The following is a 15,624-nucleotide window of genomic DNA, read 5'->3' as shown; positions in this document are numbered from 1 at the left end:
TTTGGTGCATGATGTGGTTCATGACAAACTACAATTTGGAACAACGACGCCAAGAACGGAATGCCATTAGGAGTCAAAGGTTTTTCAGGACTGCAACTCGGTCAAATTATTTAGATAGCATTATAGGAATTGATGACATACAATGTGTGAACCAAATTAGGATGGATTGGAGAACTTTCCATTATTTATATCAATTGAATTTGGTACTGTTTTTATTAACGTATGCGAGTATGTTGGAATTTTTATGAGATACTACAATTATGATAATGGGTTATATGAAAAAAATCTTGGCAAAAACAATTGAAAAACAAATCTTGTCATATGAATCTTACCACACAAAAAAATTCATGTCATTTGAATCTCAATTTCCATTAAAATTATCAAAGTTTTTTTATTTATTTTTAAAATAGTCTGATATGATGTTATCCGGAACATCACCAAACACAGTATAACTTAGTCAGACTATTTATCCGGAACAGCACCAAACGCCTTATAATATTATGAATAAACAGTCAGTACTCTCCGGAACAGATTAATACTATCCGACAGAAATTAGTCAGTACAGTCCGACGTACCAAACGAGCCCTTATTAGATAATTCCACAAGATTAAAATATATATATATATATATAAATATGCTAAATATTAAAATAAGCATACTTATCACAAGGACAACGTAAAACACACAATGACAGACAATAAAAAGTGTCGATGCCAACGGAAAATAGACTAGTGAATCGAAGAATTTAAGTAAAGTAAATAAAATGACTGTATGCTATAATTATGAAAACTCTAAACTATGCTGAAACGTTCACACGATTTTAATAAAATCTAACAAAACTAAAAACTGCCACAAATCTTCATAAGTCGAATGCAAACCTATATGATACAGTAAAAAGAATTGCTAGTGTGAGTTGCAAAAATTAGTGCACACAATTAAGTTTAGATTAAATTAACACTTACAATTACTCAATACACCACAATCATGAAATATTGGCATGACAAACACAATTGTCTGATTTAATACGAATTTTGAAAAGTAAAACTAACAATTCATTAATCCATAGAATTTTATTTATTTTTTTTTATTATTTTTTTTTAAATACGTAATTAATCATGCCAATGAAAACATATAAATAAAACATTTATAAATTATATGAAGAAGAAACATTATAGAAAATCAAACATGCATATTAAACATTTATAAGTTGTTACAAACCTATTGCACAAAATTTAACAAAACAGTCACAAACCTATGTTACAAAGAACTTCCCACTTCAAAACCTCCATAAGGCTGCTCACAAAAACTATACATACCAAAATCAGCATGTTAGATTTACACTATCTATTATTAGTCAAACTTTCTATTCATCATCAGAACTAATATCTATAATTTCGATGGGAGGGATAACAGGCTCAGGATGTTCATTTTCATCATCAGAACTTAGATTGATGACAGTTGGATCAAAATTTTGTGGTTCAATGATAACCACTGAAGCAGCTGACCCCACAGACTCAGCAGACAAAGCATCAAGGTTCAAAAGTTCCAAAAATGCTTCATCCCCTGGATCTGGGACATGGGGTAAGTTTAACTCCTGTGGTTCTGGAACATATGGTAAGTCTACCCCTGGTGGTGGCCACATATCAGCAGCTATAACTGCTGACTCCTAATATTGTTTGCTTGCAACCGACGTCTAACCACCAGTCTCTGCATTTCTGGTGTATAAAACATCCTTCTATTTCCGGTATCTATGACTTCATTAACTACATCCACATAAGCTTGGTGGTGTAGACGGCTGTGGAATTCTTCTTCGTTTATTGGGATAAGGCCATCGGGTCCCATTTGGAACCCTCCCCACGTATCATTGCTATGATCGGGTTGCATTCTAAACATTAATTTAACAGGTCAGTTAAATAACAAAACAATGAAATCGTAAAACTAGCTCTGATACCAACTTGCCACGACCCAACCCATGGATTTAAGTAATTTTGGGTTAAGACGTGATTCACACCTTAATTATAGAATTTAATAAAAACTATAACTAAAATGTGAAGAAACATTTAAATAAATAAAGTAAATATTTTACATAGAATATTTGAAACAACAACATCTGAAAGTTTAAAATAGTTATATTATTTTACAAGCCATAACTACTAAAGAGTTTACTAAAAGAGTAACTCATTATTTATCCACAAGCTATGTACACAGTACACCCTTATAAATATGCCAAAATCATCACAAGCTTTAGATTTCAGGTTCAGTACCTGCAAAATCTATTAGGGGGTGATCGAAACCACAGCTCAGTAGGGACATAAACCTTTTTACATGAAATTGATATAATTAAATTAAATGACGAACAATTACCCCGCAAAATATCACATTATTAATAATAATGCATGAATGAGCTTCAATTCTAATTCCCGTTAATTCATATAACTGGACAAGCAGACCTGCACGTCCCATACCATGCTTATACCACTTGGTCCCGGATGCCCATTTATATGAACTAACACCCATTTCAACTGTCCCATAATTCCCCTTTTGTTAGTCATCTTGCCTAACTCCCTTTCACCAGTCCCGAATCACCCAATAAAAACCATGTGCACTGTGGGATCCCTGAGACCTGGTACCTGCCAAGAGTTAGACTCAACTACACAAAAGATTATATCCATTACCCTCTTTCCCATCATTATTATCTCCAATCAACATCTCCAACTAATTTTCATGACATGATATAATTATGCATTTCACATATCTATATATCCCACAACAATGTAGCTATTCAAAATATCACCAATGTACCAACATTGTACAACCAATCAAGAACACATAGACATTCCAAGAATAACATTCAATTGTAACAAGAATATTAATCAAATAATCATATCACGCATAATATATTGTTCACAAAATTTAATTAAAACAATCTCTGTAAAAGGCCCCCAAGAAACCCCTACCTTGTTTCCAAAGCTAGTTCCAAGTTTAGGAAAACACAAGCTAAGCCCTTATGTCTCTTCCAAGAATTCCTCACTATTCTCTCTCTCTCTCTCTCTCTCTCTCTCTCTCTCTCTACGTTTTTCTCTCCTTGCTGGAATTTTTATTCAAGCTTCAGTTCTCTCAAAACAATGTCCTATTTATAGAACAATCAAGGAGGAATCAAACACGTTTTCATTGGTGGGAAGGTGATGACTATGTATGAACTTGGGCTCCAAGACTTGAATAGCGGCTGTCACTTAATTTGCCAACACCTCATGCTAAACAAGGCTTTACTCACCTAGGTAGAAAGACACTTGGAATCTTTAAAATGTGTTTAGAATGACACTTGGAGTCTTCAAGTGTGTTTGTAAAAAAATATCTAAGCTTTTGAACTTGGTCAGCACGAAATGTTTGAGATAGTTGTCAAATGCTATATGTTTATTTAATATTACTACTAATTCTAATAACTAATATGAAAATCTAAAAAAATAATATTTAAAAAAATTAACTCGTATAAATATATATGTACTTATATAAATTTAAATATCTATGTTAAGAACTACATATTTACCAATATATATAAAAACAAATATGTGGTTTCACAGGAACTGAGCCAACAGTCGCTTATATCTGGCCTTCCAGATGACATTGCTCTCTTTTGCCTGGCTAGGGTTCCCCGGAAGTATCATACACTCCTAAAGTGTGTTTCAAAAAGATGGAGAGACTTAGTGTGCAGTGAAGAGTGGCATTCTTACCGTCAAAAGCACAAACTTGATGAGACTTGGATCTATGCTTTGTGTCGAGACAAGTTGGACCGACTTTGCTGTTATGTTTTGGATCCCAACTCATCAAGAAAGTCATGGAAGCTTGTTCATGGACTTCCGCCTCGCGTCTTGAAGAGAAAAGGCATGGGTTTCGAAGTGCTGGGAAACAAAGTTTACCTGTTGGGTGGTTGTGATTGGTGTGAAGATGCTACTGGCGAGGTATACTGTTATGTTGCTTCCCTGAACGCTTGGAGTGAAGCTTCTCCATTATCCACTGCTAGGTAATACTTCTCACTTGTACTTTCTGCAGAGTTTTTCATGGGTTAAAGCTGGAATAATTTCTCCCAGGTTCAAATATATCACATTATCTGCTGAGAGAACACCATATTTCATGCAATGTTAAAGATTGGCGATTTCGTCTTTTGACCTGTCAGAGCATATAGATTTCTCATTATTGAATGCTGTCGTGATGAATAGTAAAAACTCTTGCAAATTAGTTTGCTCTTCGTTATTATTATAATTGTAAAGAGCCTTTGCTTTATTGGATTTGTGCATGCAGGTGCTATTTCGCCTGTGAAGTATTGGATGGAAAAATATATTCCATTGGTGGTTTAGGTTCAAATTCAAGTGATCCACATTCTTGGGACATCTATGACCCTTGCACCGATAGTTGGAAATTTCACTCTGACCCAAACATTGTCCCTGAAATTGAGGATTCTGTGGTCATGGAAGGGAAGATCTACATTTGCTGCGGGACTTCTGCTGTAACTTCTCATGTGTACGCTGTTGTTTATGAACCATCAAGTGGCACATGGCAGCATGCAGATGCCGACATGGTTGCCGGCTGGTGGGGTCCAGCAGTTGTCGTAGATGGGACCCTCTATGTGTTGGATCAGAGCTCAGGAACCAGGCTGATGATGTGGCAGAAGGAGTCTAGGGAGTGGATTCCTGTTGGGAGGCTGTCATCCTTGCTCACCAGGCCGCCCTGTCAACTTGTAGCTATTGGGAAGAAATTTTACGTTGTAGGAAAGGGGCTTAGCACAATCATGTTTGATGTTGAGAATGCAGGGAATATGGAAGGGGTGATGGTTAGTTCTTCAATACCTAAATTGAATTCTGATGATGATGTAATCAGCTGTAAATGTTTATCAATTTGATTTGAAATTATTGTTGCCGAAGGAGTCTTGGAAAACTACCATTGTATAAAAATGAAACTATTTATAAGAATTTTTGGTTTACCCATTCTTGATTAAAAAGTATAAGCTAAGATGCTATTTATAACACTTGCACCGCTAGACATCCCCAGGGGTTTGAACTCGACGTGATTGGTTGTGATGTTGTGGTAAGATTTGTGTATTTACTATATATACCGTCTAACGCAGTCGGTAGGGCGCAAGGCTCTTAACCTTGTGGTCCTGGGTTCGAGCCCCATGGTGGGCACTTACAAATGTTTTACTTCTTTGTTCGTGTTCATACAGAGAAGAGAACCTTTAAAAACCAAAAACCAAAAACCAAAATACCTTTAAAAAATATTGGACTTTCAAAGTAAGTATTTTGTTTCTTACACTGACGGAAAGATAATGTTAGTAAAGTGCCTTTCCCAGATTGACACAACAGTTTCATTTCTGTGATTGAATCACTTAACTCAAATTATTCCATTGTTTTATCCATACGAGCAATACAGTAAAAGGCAATCAAAGCGTCTACATTCCCTACATTGAGATAACATGCTCGAATCAGAAAAAACCATGAGGTACACAAGAACGTCATACCAAATACTTCTTGGGTGAAGTTCCCATTAAGTTCTTACAAATAACGGTACAACTCATTTACTATAAAATAAATGGTTCCTTGATTTCAATGAGATCCCTTATCATCATCACTCAAGTACTCGAATGCTAGTACAAATAGCAGTCCTTCGTCTCGTCCATCTTCAACTGAAAGGAAAACATGTCGTCTCAAAGGTGCCTGTGCTAAAGACGAAGGGAAGCATGATTATAACCAGTGAACAAAATCATGCATGCATGTTCCTTTTATATAGCAAAAGAAAGAAAGTTCATATTTCCTTTTTATAAAATATTAATTATGTTCTATAATATCTACACGCATTTTGGGATAAAGAACAACTAACTTGTATCATTGAATTTCAAAAATAGTATGTGAGAGAGATAGTAGTAATTACCATTTATCTAGTATTAGGCATCCTTTGCCTGATGATTTCTGCCTTCACGTACAACCAATCTGTGAAACAAGTCCAGAAATTGAAGTATGTATATCTGTATGACCTGTTGAATAGAAGAGTGCCAAAAACTCCCCAAAATCCAACAGCAAACCCAAGCCCCAAGCTGATATAAAATCCTTGCGATATGAGCCCATCTTTATTGTCTTGATTCACCAACACAGTTTGTCCTGGACCTTTTTCCTCCTCTGCGCATGTCCTTAGGAGTGGCAATCCACAAAGTAGAGGATTTCCACCATAAGAAGATGGACCAAAGCTTTGGAGCTGGGTGCCTATTGGAATTTTTCCAGACAAGTTGTTTTCTGACAAGTCCAAGTAACTAATACGATCTATCCGAGATAGACTGTTTGGAATTCTGCCATTAATCTGGTTTCTTGATAAATCAAGGGAATCTAACTCCTGTAGCATTCCAATCCTTGGAGGTATTTGACCTGTTAATTGGTTTCTTGATAGGTTTAAAGAAACCAAACCAACAAGATTAGTGATTTCACTAGGAATCTCCCCAGTCAACTTATTGCTTGAGAGATCAATACTCTTTACAAGTCCCAGAGTACTTTTGTATTTAGAACGTACCCCTTTCCATGTTAGAGATGCTTCCTCCTCATAATCCAAAGTATAACTTATTCTAGCTGAACCGTATATGAATGTTGGATAATTCGACTTGAATTTCCTTTCTGAGCCAAAACAATCAAATTGTTGAGACATTTGGGTATAGTTCCAGAGATGTTGTTCATCGACAAATCCAAAATTTGAATGCGTGTCAGATGGCATAATTGGGGTGGGATGCTTCTATAGAACTGATTACCTCGAAGGATTAAGATACCCAAATTTGGAAGGCTAGCCCCTAACCATTCAGGTATTGAGCATGATAAGTTATTTTCCCCAAGATCAAAAAGTGTCAACTTTGTACAATTCTTCAATTGTGAAGGCAACTCTCCCACAAATCTGTTGTTACTTAGTCTTAGTGTCTTGATACTAAACAAGTGCCCCATCGTGGTGGGAATTTTTCCAAATAAATAGTTATTGCCCAAATCAAGGAAGACTAATTTTTTAAAATGGATCCAACAATCAGGAAGTTCTCCAGATACATGATTGCTTGAGAGATCAAGAAGGGTTAAATTACTATCCTTGGTTTCACACAAAAAAGAAGCTGCCCCTGAAAAGTTATTATGGGAGAGATCTAGAACTGAAGCTTTTGATAGAATTGAAGGGATTGGACCCTCCAATTGATTCCAACTCAAATTTAGGCCCGCTGTGAACTCCAATCTAATATTTCCAACTGTTCCTCTCATTTGATTGTGAGAGATATCCATAATCTCTAATTTTTGTGACAAATCCCAAAACCAACTTGGAATGGTATCAGAAATTCCAGCATCAGAAATATCAAGCCATATATAATTTTTTTGAGTTTGAAGCCATTTTGGGAAAGACGACGGCCACATCTTACAAGACATCAATTGTATGCGTTGCAATTGGAAGGGAGGAATCCAATCAAAACTGAAGTTTAAAAGTAGTGAGTTAGATGATAAACTCAAATAACTTAATTTGGAGAGTTTTGAAAAATGAGTTTCTGAAATCACTCCTTCCAAAGAATTCCAACCAAAACCAATAGTCTCCAGCTTGGACATCTGTCCAATACTTTTAGGTATTCTTCCACTTAAGTTATTGTCCTGGAGAAGCAAGTGTTTCAATGATAAGAAGTTCGTAAGATCAGGCAATGAACCCGAAATGTTATTGAAAGAGATATCCAAACTCTCCAATGTCTTTTGAGCGCATTTGGACAACGTTTCAACAAAGTCTGAAAGTTGTCCACTAAGACTATTAACCCCAAGGTCCAACTCTCGCAGCCTACATAACTTGGCAAAGGAATTCGGGATCCCTCCTTCAAGTTGGCTATCATAGAGACTAAGATGTGCAAGAGAGCTCATGTTTCCAAAAGATGCAGGAATTGAGGAACCATTGAAATTGTTATACGAGAGATCAAGATAAACAAGGTTGGTATGAGTACCGGACAACCATTGGAAGATTGAAGAGTTGAGATTGTTGAGGCCGAGATCGACATGAACAAGAGAGTTAGAAGAATTCATGAGAGAAACAGAGGATATAATTGGAGGAGGAAGTTTACAGCGCCATAATATCAAGTTTGTTAGTTTAGGAAGCATATTAACTGCTTCCAGCCAACCAACAATGTCACTGAGATTAGTGTAACTTAGGTCCAAGTGTTTCAGACCTGAAAGATTAGGGAGCCAATTGAGATTTTTTGCATGAATAGAGTTCACAGGGGGTGGTCGTATATCAGAAGATGAAGTAGAGCTGAGATTGAGATATTGCAAGTGTGTAAGGTTTCCAAGTTGGTTTGGAATTTGACCTCCAAAATTTGCATAAGAAAGATCGAGGTATATTAAATTGCTCAGAGATCCAATGAAATCTGGAATTTTGCTCCAACCGAAATTATTGAAACTAAGGTTCAAATACTCCAAATGCTGCAAGTGAACGAGTTTAGGACTAATCTTACCTTGCAAAGATTGGTCTCCAAGATCAAGTTTAACAACATGGCCAGTTTGGTTGCTGCTACAGTAGACTCCTTCCCATTGGCAACAATTTTTGTTTTGGGCTTCTCTTCCCCATGAAAGGAGGCGATCGCCGTCGTCACCCACGAGGCCTTGTTTGAGTGCAAGGAGTGCTTGCCTGTCCCTCTCGCTACATCCAATGCAAGGACTGCTCATGTGTAGTAAAACCACCACCAGAATTGCATAGAGGAGTTTGAAGCAGCACCTTGCTTCAACCATGTTAGCTACAGTCATGATCAAGACGAACAAGGGAAACTCTTTAGGAAAAATGTAAAGCACAACCAAAGTAAGCGTACATGCAAAACTGGTGAAGCACATATATATGCTTGTATGATATCTCAAGATTGACGAAACATAAATAATTTCAGAATTTTTAAAAATAATTCAAATAATTAATTAAATAATTAACTCGAAATTAATTTAATTAATTGAGTTTAATTTTAAATTACAGAGCCCCAAGCCCATCTTTTGACTAGTTAAATATATATTATTTATATATATTAATTAACCATTGACCCAACTAATTAGGCATTGACCCAAAGGCCAAACCCAACAAGCCACTCAATTGGGCCACTTACATAGCCCAATCCTAAGTATTTTATTTCCTAGAGAAAGACTTTCAAAGAACTATAGTTTTCCAATGTGGGACAAATTTCAATTCAATCATGTTTGCAATACCTTGCAAAAACCAACAAAGATTGACGAAACATGGTTGACTTGACTCTTTATCCTAAAACAGAATCTTGACAAAACCGCTTTCCCACTTAATGCAATCAATAAAGCCACATTATCCTAAAACAGAATTCTGACAATTTTTTTTTTTTTTTTTTTGGTCTAAACCATGAGGTGGTCCTAGATGGGCCCCAACTATGGGTGGCACCTTTAAGCCTTAACCACAACTTAGACTAATCCCCACTCACACCGGGTCGGCCCGTAAGGGGTAAAGTGTTGGCCAAAGTGGTGACTCCGTACGAGAGCAGGGATCGAACCCCTGACCTCTCTTAAGAAATGAGAGTGCCGAACCACTCACACCAACCACCTTAGTTACAATTTATTTTTTTGAATGATCAATTTGGCTAATATTTTTTTATTGACCAAATTAAAATTTCGTGTAAAATCCAATGACCAAAAAAAATATTTAATCTTTTTTTGTTTTTTGTTTTTTGTTTTAAAATTCTACTCGATTGGGGGCCACGGATGGTATTGTTATCCTCATCCACCTACTAGGCCCAATAAGTAATATATTTATTTTAAGTAATAACTATGTAATTTATAATATAATACAATCAATTACTATTTAATATAATATTTATTTAGTTTTTTCAAATTGAATGGAGATTATTTTGAGTACTTAGGATAAATTTTTAAAAAAAATAAAAAATTGGAGATTCAAGTAGGGTTTGGGAGGCAACTCTCCGACGGAACGAAACCAAACTTTAAGTGGTCACTTAATTTCCATGGCTCTGTTCCATGATTTTTATTATGTCGTAGTGGAAACATTGATGACGACTTTGAAGACCTGGACTCTTTCATTCCACCGAGGTATATTATAATGCAAAAGAAAACAGAAGTGTGTCTATGCCAAACTTCATACCCAACTAGTTTTTTCCAGTCCACCGAGGTATATTATATTGAACTCTCTAAAGTCCCTTTTTACCAAAATAACAATTGTGCCTAAATAGAAAATCACTAAAGCCCTTTTATATTTTAAAATAATTTTACCAAAACCACATTTTTCAAAAGGGAATTATCTTTTTGAAGTGGGATGTGCTGGTATGCGAAAAAGAAGAGCATGTATTAATTTTTGAGACATCCTTTCAACTTGAGATCGGATTCTTTCCAATATTTATAAAGTGTTTGAGATATTCACACAAACAAAAGACCAAAACCAGAGTCATACATTTATATGAAAAAGGACTACAATCTATCATTCATCTGCTACTACTAGAAATTAAGTTGGACACTAATTTCCAAGATGCAAGTGGCCAGGAATTAACTTGAGTTAAGTAATTGAATAAATTTTGGAATTATCCAAATCAGATAATTACATTTTTATTATCTTCTTCTTCTTTTTTTCTTTTTTGTTGGGTATCAATATAAGAAGTTCATTGAGTTGGGGATTAATGGACGAGAAGACTTGTGGAAATCAAATTTTATATAGGAAGAATGAATTTGTGATCAGTGGACAAGATTTTGGGTCATTAAAAATAAGAAAGAAATGAGAAAGTGATAAATATATAGGTGAAGATTCAAGTCAATATCAGGCACAATTGTTACCTATAATACATATTAGTGGATTAATTATGCAATATCAAATCAATTGGCCTTTGTTTACCATTCGTAAATTTGGCAGGAACATAGAAAGCCAGAACATTTTATGGCAAACAGTTGATTTGCAAGTGCAAATATGTGAATAGCTAAGTTGAGGAACCATTAATCACATTTTTTTTTCCAAAAATTTCCATGATGATGGGGAATAGGATTAACATGCAAGAATCATATAGGAAGCCATGCGATGCAATAAATATATAAATAGGGTTTCCGTAGTTGATAGTATATATATCATTTCATTTAAAATATATTGCAGCACAAATGCAAATGAAACAAGAACGTTGGAAGTTCCAATTAAAAAAGAACCACTACTGAACATGGGTCTGGTTCAGTGGTCTCTTTATAGTTATGTTATCACTCCAATAATAGTATCGTCGATACCCAAGGCAAGCATGTTGTTTCAGTGGTGCCTGAACCCAAAACAACCGATACATGAGTTTATATGATGACAACAACTAGCTCAACACTACTTCCATAACCAGTATTTCCAAACTCTAGGATTTGTATGCATTAATTCCCATTGCCTAGGAATGACATTCTCAAAGAGTTCATCGTACGTACAAACAAACGTATTAATAGTAAAATTTACTAAAATCAAATCTTATGTAACAACTACCATAAATAACATGTCCACCTTTTATTCCGAAATTATTGTCCCGAAGTTCAGTAATTGCAACATCAAGACACTTCCAACTTTGGTCTTATTTGCTCTTGCCAAAATAGGTATAGGAAGGAAAAAAGAGCATTGATTTTCACATTGAGCCAGCCAACTGTCTATTAACAGGCAGCAAGCGATTCATGTGAAAGACGAGCATGCAAGAGATGAAACACGGGTTGCATTGAGAGATAAACTAAGAGGAAAGCAAGAGATAAGAAATAAAAAAAAGTTCTTGTTTTTATGTTCATTTAGATCAAGTGTATTTTGTACTGTTATTATGAATTCTGTCTAAATACGTATGTACACAAGAATATGTCAAACCTCGTAAATCTCTTGTGCACTAGTATTTTTACTCCTTGTTTATTTTATTTTGTTCAATTGTGATTTGCGTTGTGGTGTAGTTATTTATGAATCTTGGTTTAACACAGTTAAAAGCATGAATAATGATATATCTTACAATTACAATTGTAAGGAATTGATATAAGTGTGCTCTGGAGGATGAAAAACATGCTGTTGATTGCAAGCTTGATATTGAGGTTTGGCAGGATACTAATTGGTCAACCTCAGCATATGAAAAACATGGATTCACAAGAAGGAAAATTGTTAACAATTCGTAAATGTGACAGATTTGTGCATAAGATCTCAAATTGAGCTGAAATTGAAGATAAACACACATGACCAACGAAAGTGAAGTGCAACAGACTTTTGAAGTAGATATTAAATAGAAAATTAGATTAAAACCCAAAATTGGTAGGGTTTATTAGGAACAACCCATGCATTTCTAATGGGAACTACTTACCAAATAGGTTCGAGTGTCGAGGTAGTCTACCTAACAAAAGGAAATACGATTTGTGAGTATTTTTATCATATGTATTAAATTTTGAATTATATGTAATGAAAGACTAAAGTTCTTTTGCAATGATTATATTTTCATACAAATCGACCATCCAATTCAATCCAATCCAATGCGTTATGGATTGGATTAAATTGAATCATGACATCAGATTATATTGGATTGGATTGGATTAGTAAGAAACCATTGATTTTGACCCGATGCTCAGGCCTAGGACTTTGTGCTAATTTTAGATTTAAGTTTTAAATGTTTTCATTAGTTGGATGTTTGAAAGATTTACAGGCCAACAAAGCTTTGTTCCTCTTCTTCCTGATGGTTTTACTGCCTTGTCACCTTCTTACCTTACAATATTTAGGGAAATATGGAACAATGAAAACCCACATATGAATGACTTAAATAGTAGTAATAGGCTATCTGAAAGAGAAAAAGTAAAAATAAGGAACAGAAACATAAAGAACATGCGCATATGATCTTTCTCTTGATCACCTTTAATGCATGAGGATATCTGAAAGAGGAGCTTTCTGAGAAATTTGCAACAACATATTATGGTATACTTCAAAGCACGCTTTTCTTGAGTAATTACATCATCATATACGAGTTTTGATCGTATGAATCAAATTTGATCAAATTTCAAAACATGTGTCATTCTACATCAATCAACAGGTGATACAGCAGCCATTCAAGGGTTGAAAACTCGATCAACTGGTCCTTTTCTTTTTAAATGAAGGATGTATGATTACGTTTTCAGAGTCTAAATTGTCAATCTTTGAAATACACTCTGTCATCCTCTTCAAAACAATAGGCAAGGCAGCAACATTGCTGGAAAGTTTATCTCTAAACAATCGCAACTTCTCGGAAGTCTGATCTCCATCAGCCAGTAATGCCCCCTTATTAGAAGCAACTTGACCTGCCCCTGCAAAATATAAGTTTGTTAAGTGCTTCAACCACACCAGGAAATTTACCCTAAAAAAGGAAATTCCATACTACCTCTCTTTTCTAACTTTGGGGGATAAGTAGGCACTGAAAACAAAGAGTGTATAGGCATACCCAATCAAGGAAATCATGGAAAAGGTTTTAATGACAGACGAAAGAAAATTCTACGCCAGGTAAATAAAGCACCAATCTATGAGCAAAAAAACCATACAACTGTTTCTTAGAGACGGTTATTTCAAAACTTTAATCAAGCAACACCAATAGAGAAAGGGGGGAACCTAGTTGAAACAAAAGCTATTGCTTTTACTATCATAGTCCTACCATTGTAATTTATGACTCAACATTTTCACCATCACAATCACAAAATAGTTCACCCCTGCGGCCTGTGCCAAACAATAGCCATATATTCAACTACAAAAAAAAGACATCATCTCCACTTGTGTGCTACCATTAATTCAACTAAGACGACCACTTTCACACGGTGACCACCGCCAATCTTGCCTTCAATAACATTCATCCATCAGTATTGCTATGCAACATAGCAACATACCGTTGTTTCACTAATTTCCCCCATTCTTCAAAGAGCATAATACAAGGGAGAGGAATTTTATCTCTCAATTAAGCATTTCCACCGATGAGTCTCCTCTCTTGAGATGGCAAAAGAGGCACAGCATCAAAATCAGCCATGTTTGGTGTGTGAGAGCACTAATGCTAGTATGATCACTACCACAAAAGATGGATGCCTTAAACACTATGTCAACACAAGCTTTCCTATTTATATCGTTATTGCCACAGAAACATAAAAATCCATTCAAATATCTTTGCAGCCACCAAAGCAAAATTAAAATCCCACTTGGGCTCCCAAAAGGGGGTTCCTTGTACCAAGCTTTCATCTTCTGTGCAAACCAAAATTATTTGAAAACAAATGAACCTCAAGTTATAATTCTTGACATTTTCCAAGCTAGGGAGTCTTTCAGTTTCCTAACACACACACTTTACCTTACTTCACTCTTTACACAAAAGACCCAATTTTGATCTGAAATTTCTGAGAAACCCAAATAAATCATGTCTAAAAAGACCCAAATTTTCGTTCTCTATACCAACCTCGTTTTTCCTAGCTACCAACCAGACTTTAAAAGGTTTCAAACAATATCAATCTGATCTGAGAACCACGGCATTCATTATCCAACAACCCTAAAAAGTATACAAAACACAACAAGAAGTTAAAAGAAATGTACCCGAATTCGGAACTGCGGAAGTCCCAGGATCCGACCCATTCAGAAAAACGGGTTTCTGAGCAGCGAGAATTGAGGCGAAGGTGTTCTTGAGCTGATCTGGTAAAGTGGCTCTGTACTCTAAAATCTTCTCTGCCATTTCCTTCACTTCACACTCCAGCACCTCCAGCTCTTCTGGGTCGGGTCCGCTTTCGGAGCCCTGACGCTCGTTCAACGCCATGTCTCAGATCCAGAGGGAGAGAGGGAGAGAGGGTGAGAGTGACGATGGTGTGTGTCAAAATCAGGTTGGGGTTGATTTGGAGGGTAATTGTGCTTTTATTTCGACGTCAGGGATTTTTTAAATTTGAAGTCCGAAGGAGGGTTTTTGAGATTTTTCAAATTCTTTCTTCCTACTTTTCGCTTGTAGGATTATTTTTTATTGAGACATTTTGCTATTGCTTTTATTTATTTATTTCCTAGCATGATGAAGACGGGTATCTTGAGGCTTTGCATTTAGAATTTACACATTTTCTCGCATTTCGCTTGATCTTAGTCGTCATTATAATATAATGACATATAGCATGACACGTCAACAACTATAAATTTAGTTGGAGTCACAGTGGTAAAACGCATGGTATGGGACATGCAGGCTTGTTGCCTTAGGATATGAATTAGTGGGATTAGAAGGGAGTGAGTTCATGGTATCACCGCATATGCAAATTTATTTATCTTGTATGATTGCATAATTTGTATCTCTTGTGTTGTTTGATGTATGACACTTTGATTAACTGTGATAGCTGACTTTGAGGGGTTTGACGGTACTCTACTGGGCATTAGAATGCTCATACCCTAATAGATTGTGCAGGATTCAAAGGATTAAAGAAGAAGTTTGAGAAAGCGGGTTCAACTAAGCTGCTGAGTTTTTATTGTTGATTTGTGTAATTAATATTTGTAAGTAGTCAACCGTTTGTTAAAGATCTTAGTGTGTAGTTAACTACAAGCTACCGCTACTCTGATTTTGTGTTAAGTAAATTTGTATTATTTGTGGCTCAATTTCTCATCATATCATGGTTGTAGAATTTTATT

The 15,624-nt window shown here is 35.7% G+C and overlaps 1 protein-coding gene and 2 pseudogenes across 2 annotated transcripts; 1 reads left to right on the top strand and 2 right to left on the bottom strand.

Annotated features, from left to right (window-relative positions):
* Window positions 1-3,315: 3,315 nt before the first annotated feature.
* On the top strand, window positions 3,316-4,939 carry LOC110744784 (F-box/kelch-repeat protein SKIP4 pseudogene; annotated as a pseudogene).
* Window positions 4,940-5,925: 986 nt separating this feature from the next.
* LOC110744794 (receptor-like protein EIX2) lies at window positions 5,926-8,809 on the bottom strand (annotated as a pseudogene).
* Window positions 8,810-12,920: 4,111 nt separating this feature from the next.
* Window positions 12,921-14,958, bottom strand: LOC110744553 (uncharacterized). 2 transcript variants are annotated; one of them, XM_021944552.2, is made up of 2 exons: window positions 14,563-14,958; window positions 12,921-13,298 (listed from the first exon to the last, which is right to left on the bottom strand). In XM_021944552.2, exons 1-2 carry the CDS (start codon window positions 14,777-14,779, stop codon window positions 13,090-13,092), a joined length of 426 nt encoding a protein of 141 aa, XP_021800244.1. In that variant the 5' UTR covers window positions 14,780-14,958; the 3' UTR covers window positions 12,921-13,089. The 2 variants fall into 2 exon arrangements, with proteins under 2 accessions (XP_021800244.1, XP_021800240.1); XM_021944548.2 differs by having other exon boundaries at window positions 12,921-13,304; window positions 14,563-14,947.
* Between the last annotated feature and the right edge of the window lie 666 nt (window positions 14,959-15,624).

The sequence above is a fragment of the Prunus avium genome, chromosome 2 (assembly GCF_965620075.1).
Source record: "Prunus avium chromosome 2, drPruAviu1.hap1.1, whole genome shotgun sequence".
NCBI lineage: Eukaryota > Viridiplantae > Streptophyta > Magnoliopsida > Rosales > Rosaceae > Prunus > Prunus avium.
The sequence above is the reverse complement of the archived record's forward strand: the minus strand, read 5'-3'. Positions and strand labels throughout refer to the sequence as shown.

What these genes read in the sequence shown, in the direction of transcription:
- LOC110744553 (XM_021944548.2), bottom strand. Translation starts at nt 14,779, where the DNA reads ATGGCGTTGAACGAGCGTCAGGGCTCCGAAAGCGGACCCGACCCAGAA. An exon ending in TTCCGCAGTTCCGAATTCGG is followed by an intron (nt 13,305 to 14,562) that starts GTACATTTCTTT and finishes TATATTTTGCAG; the next exon opens with GGGCAGGTCAAGTTGCTTCT.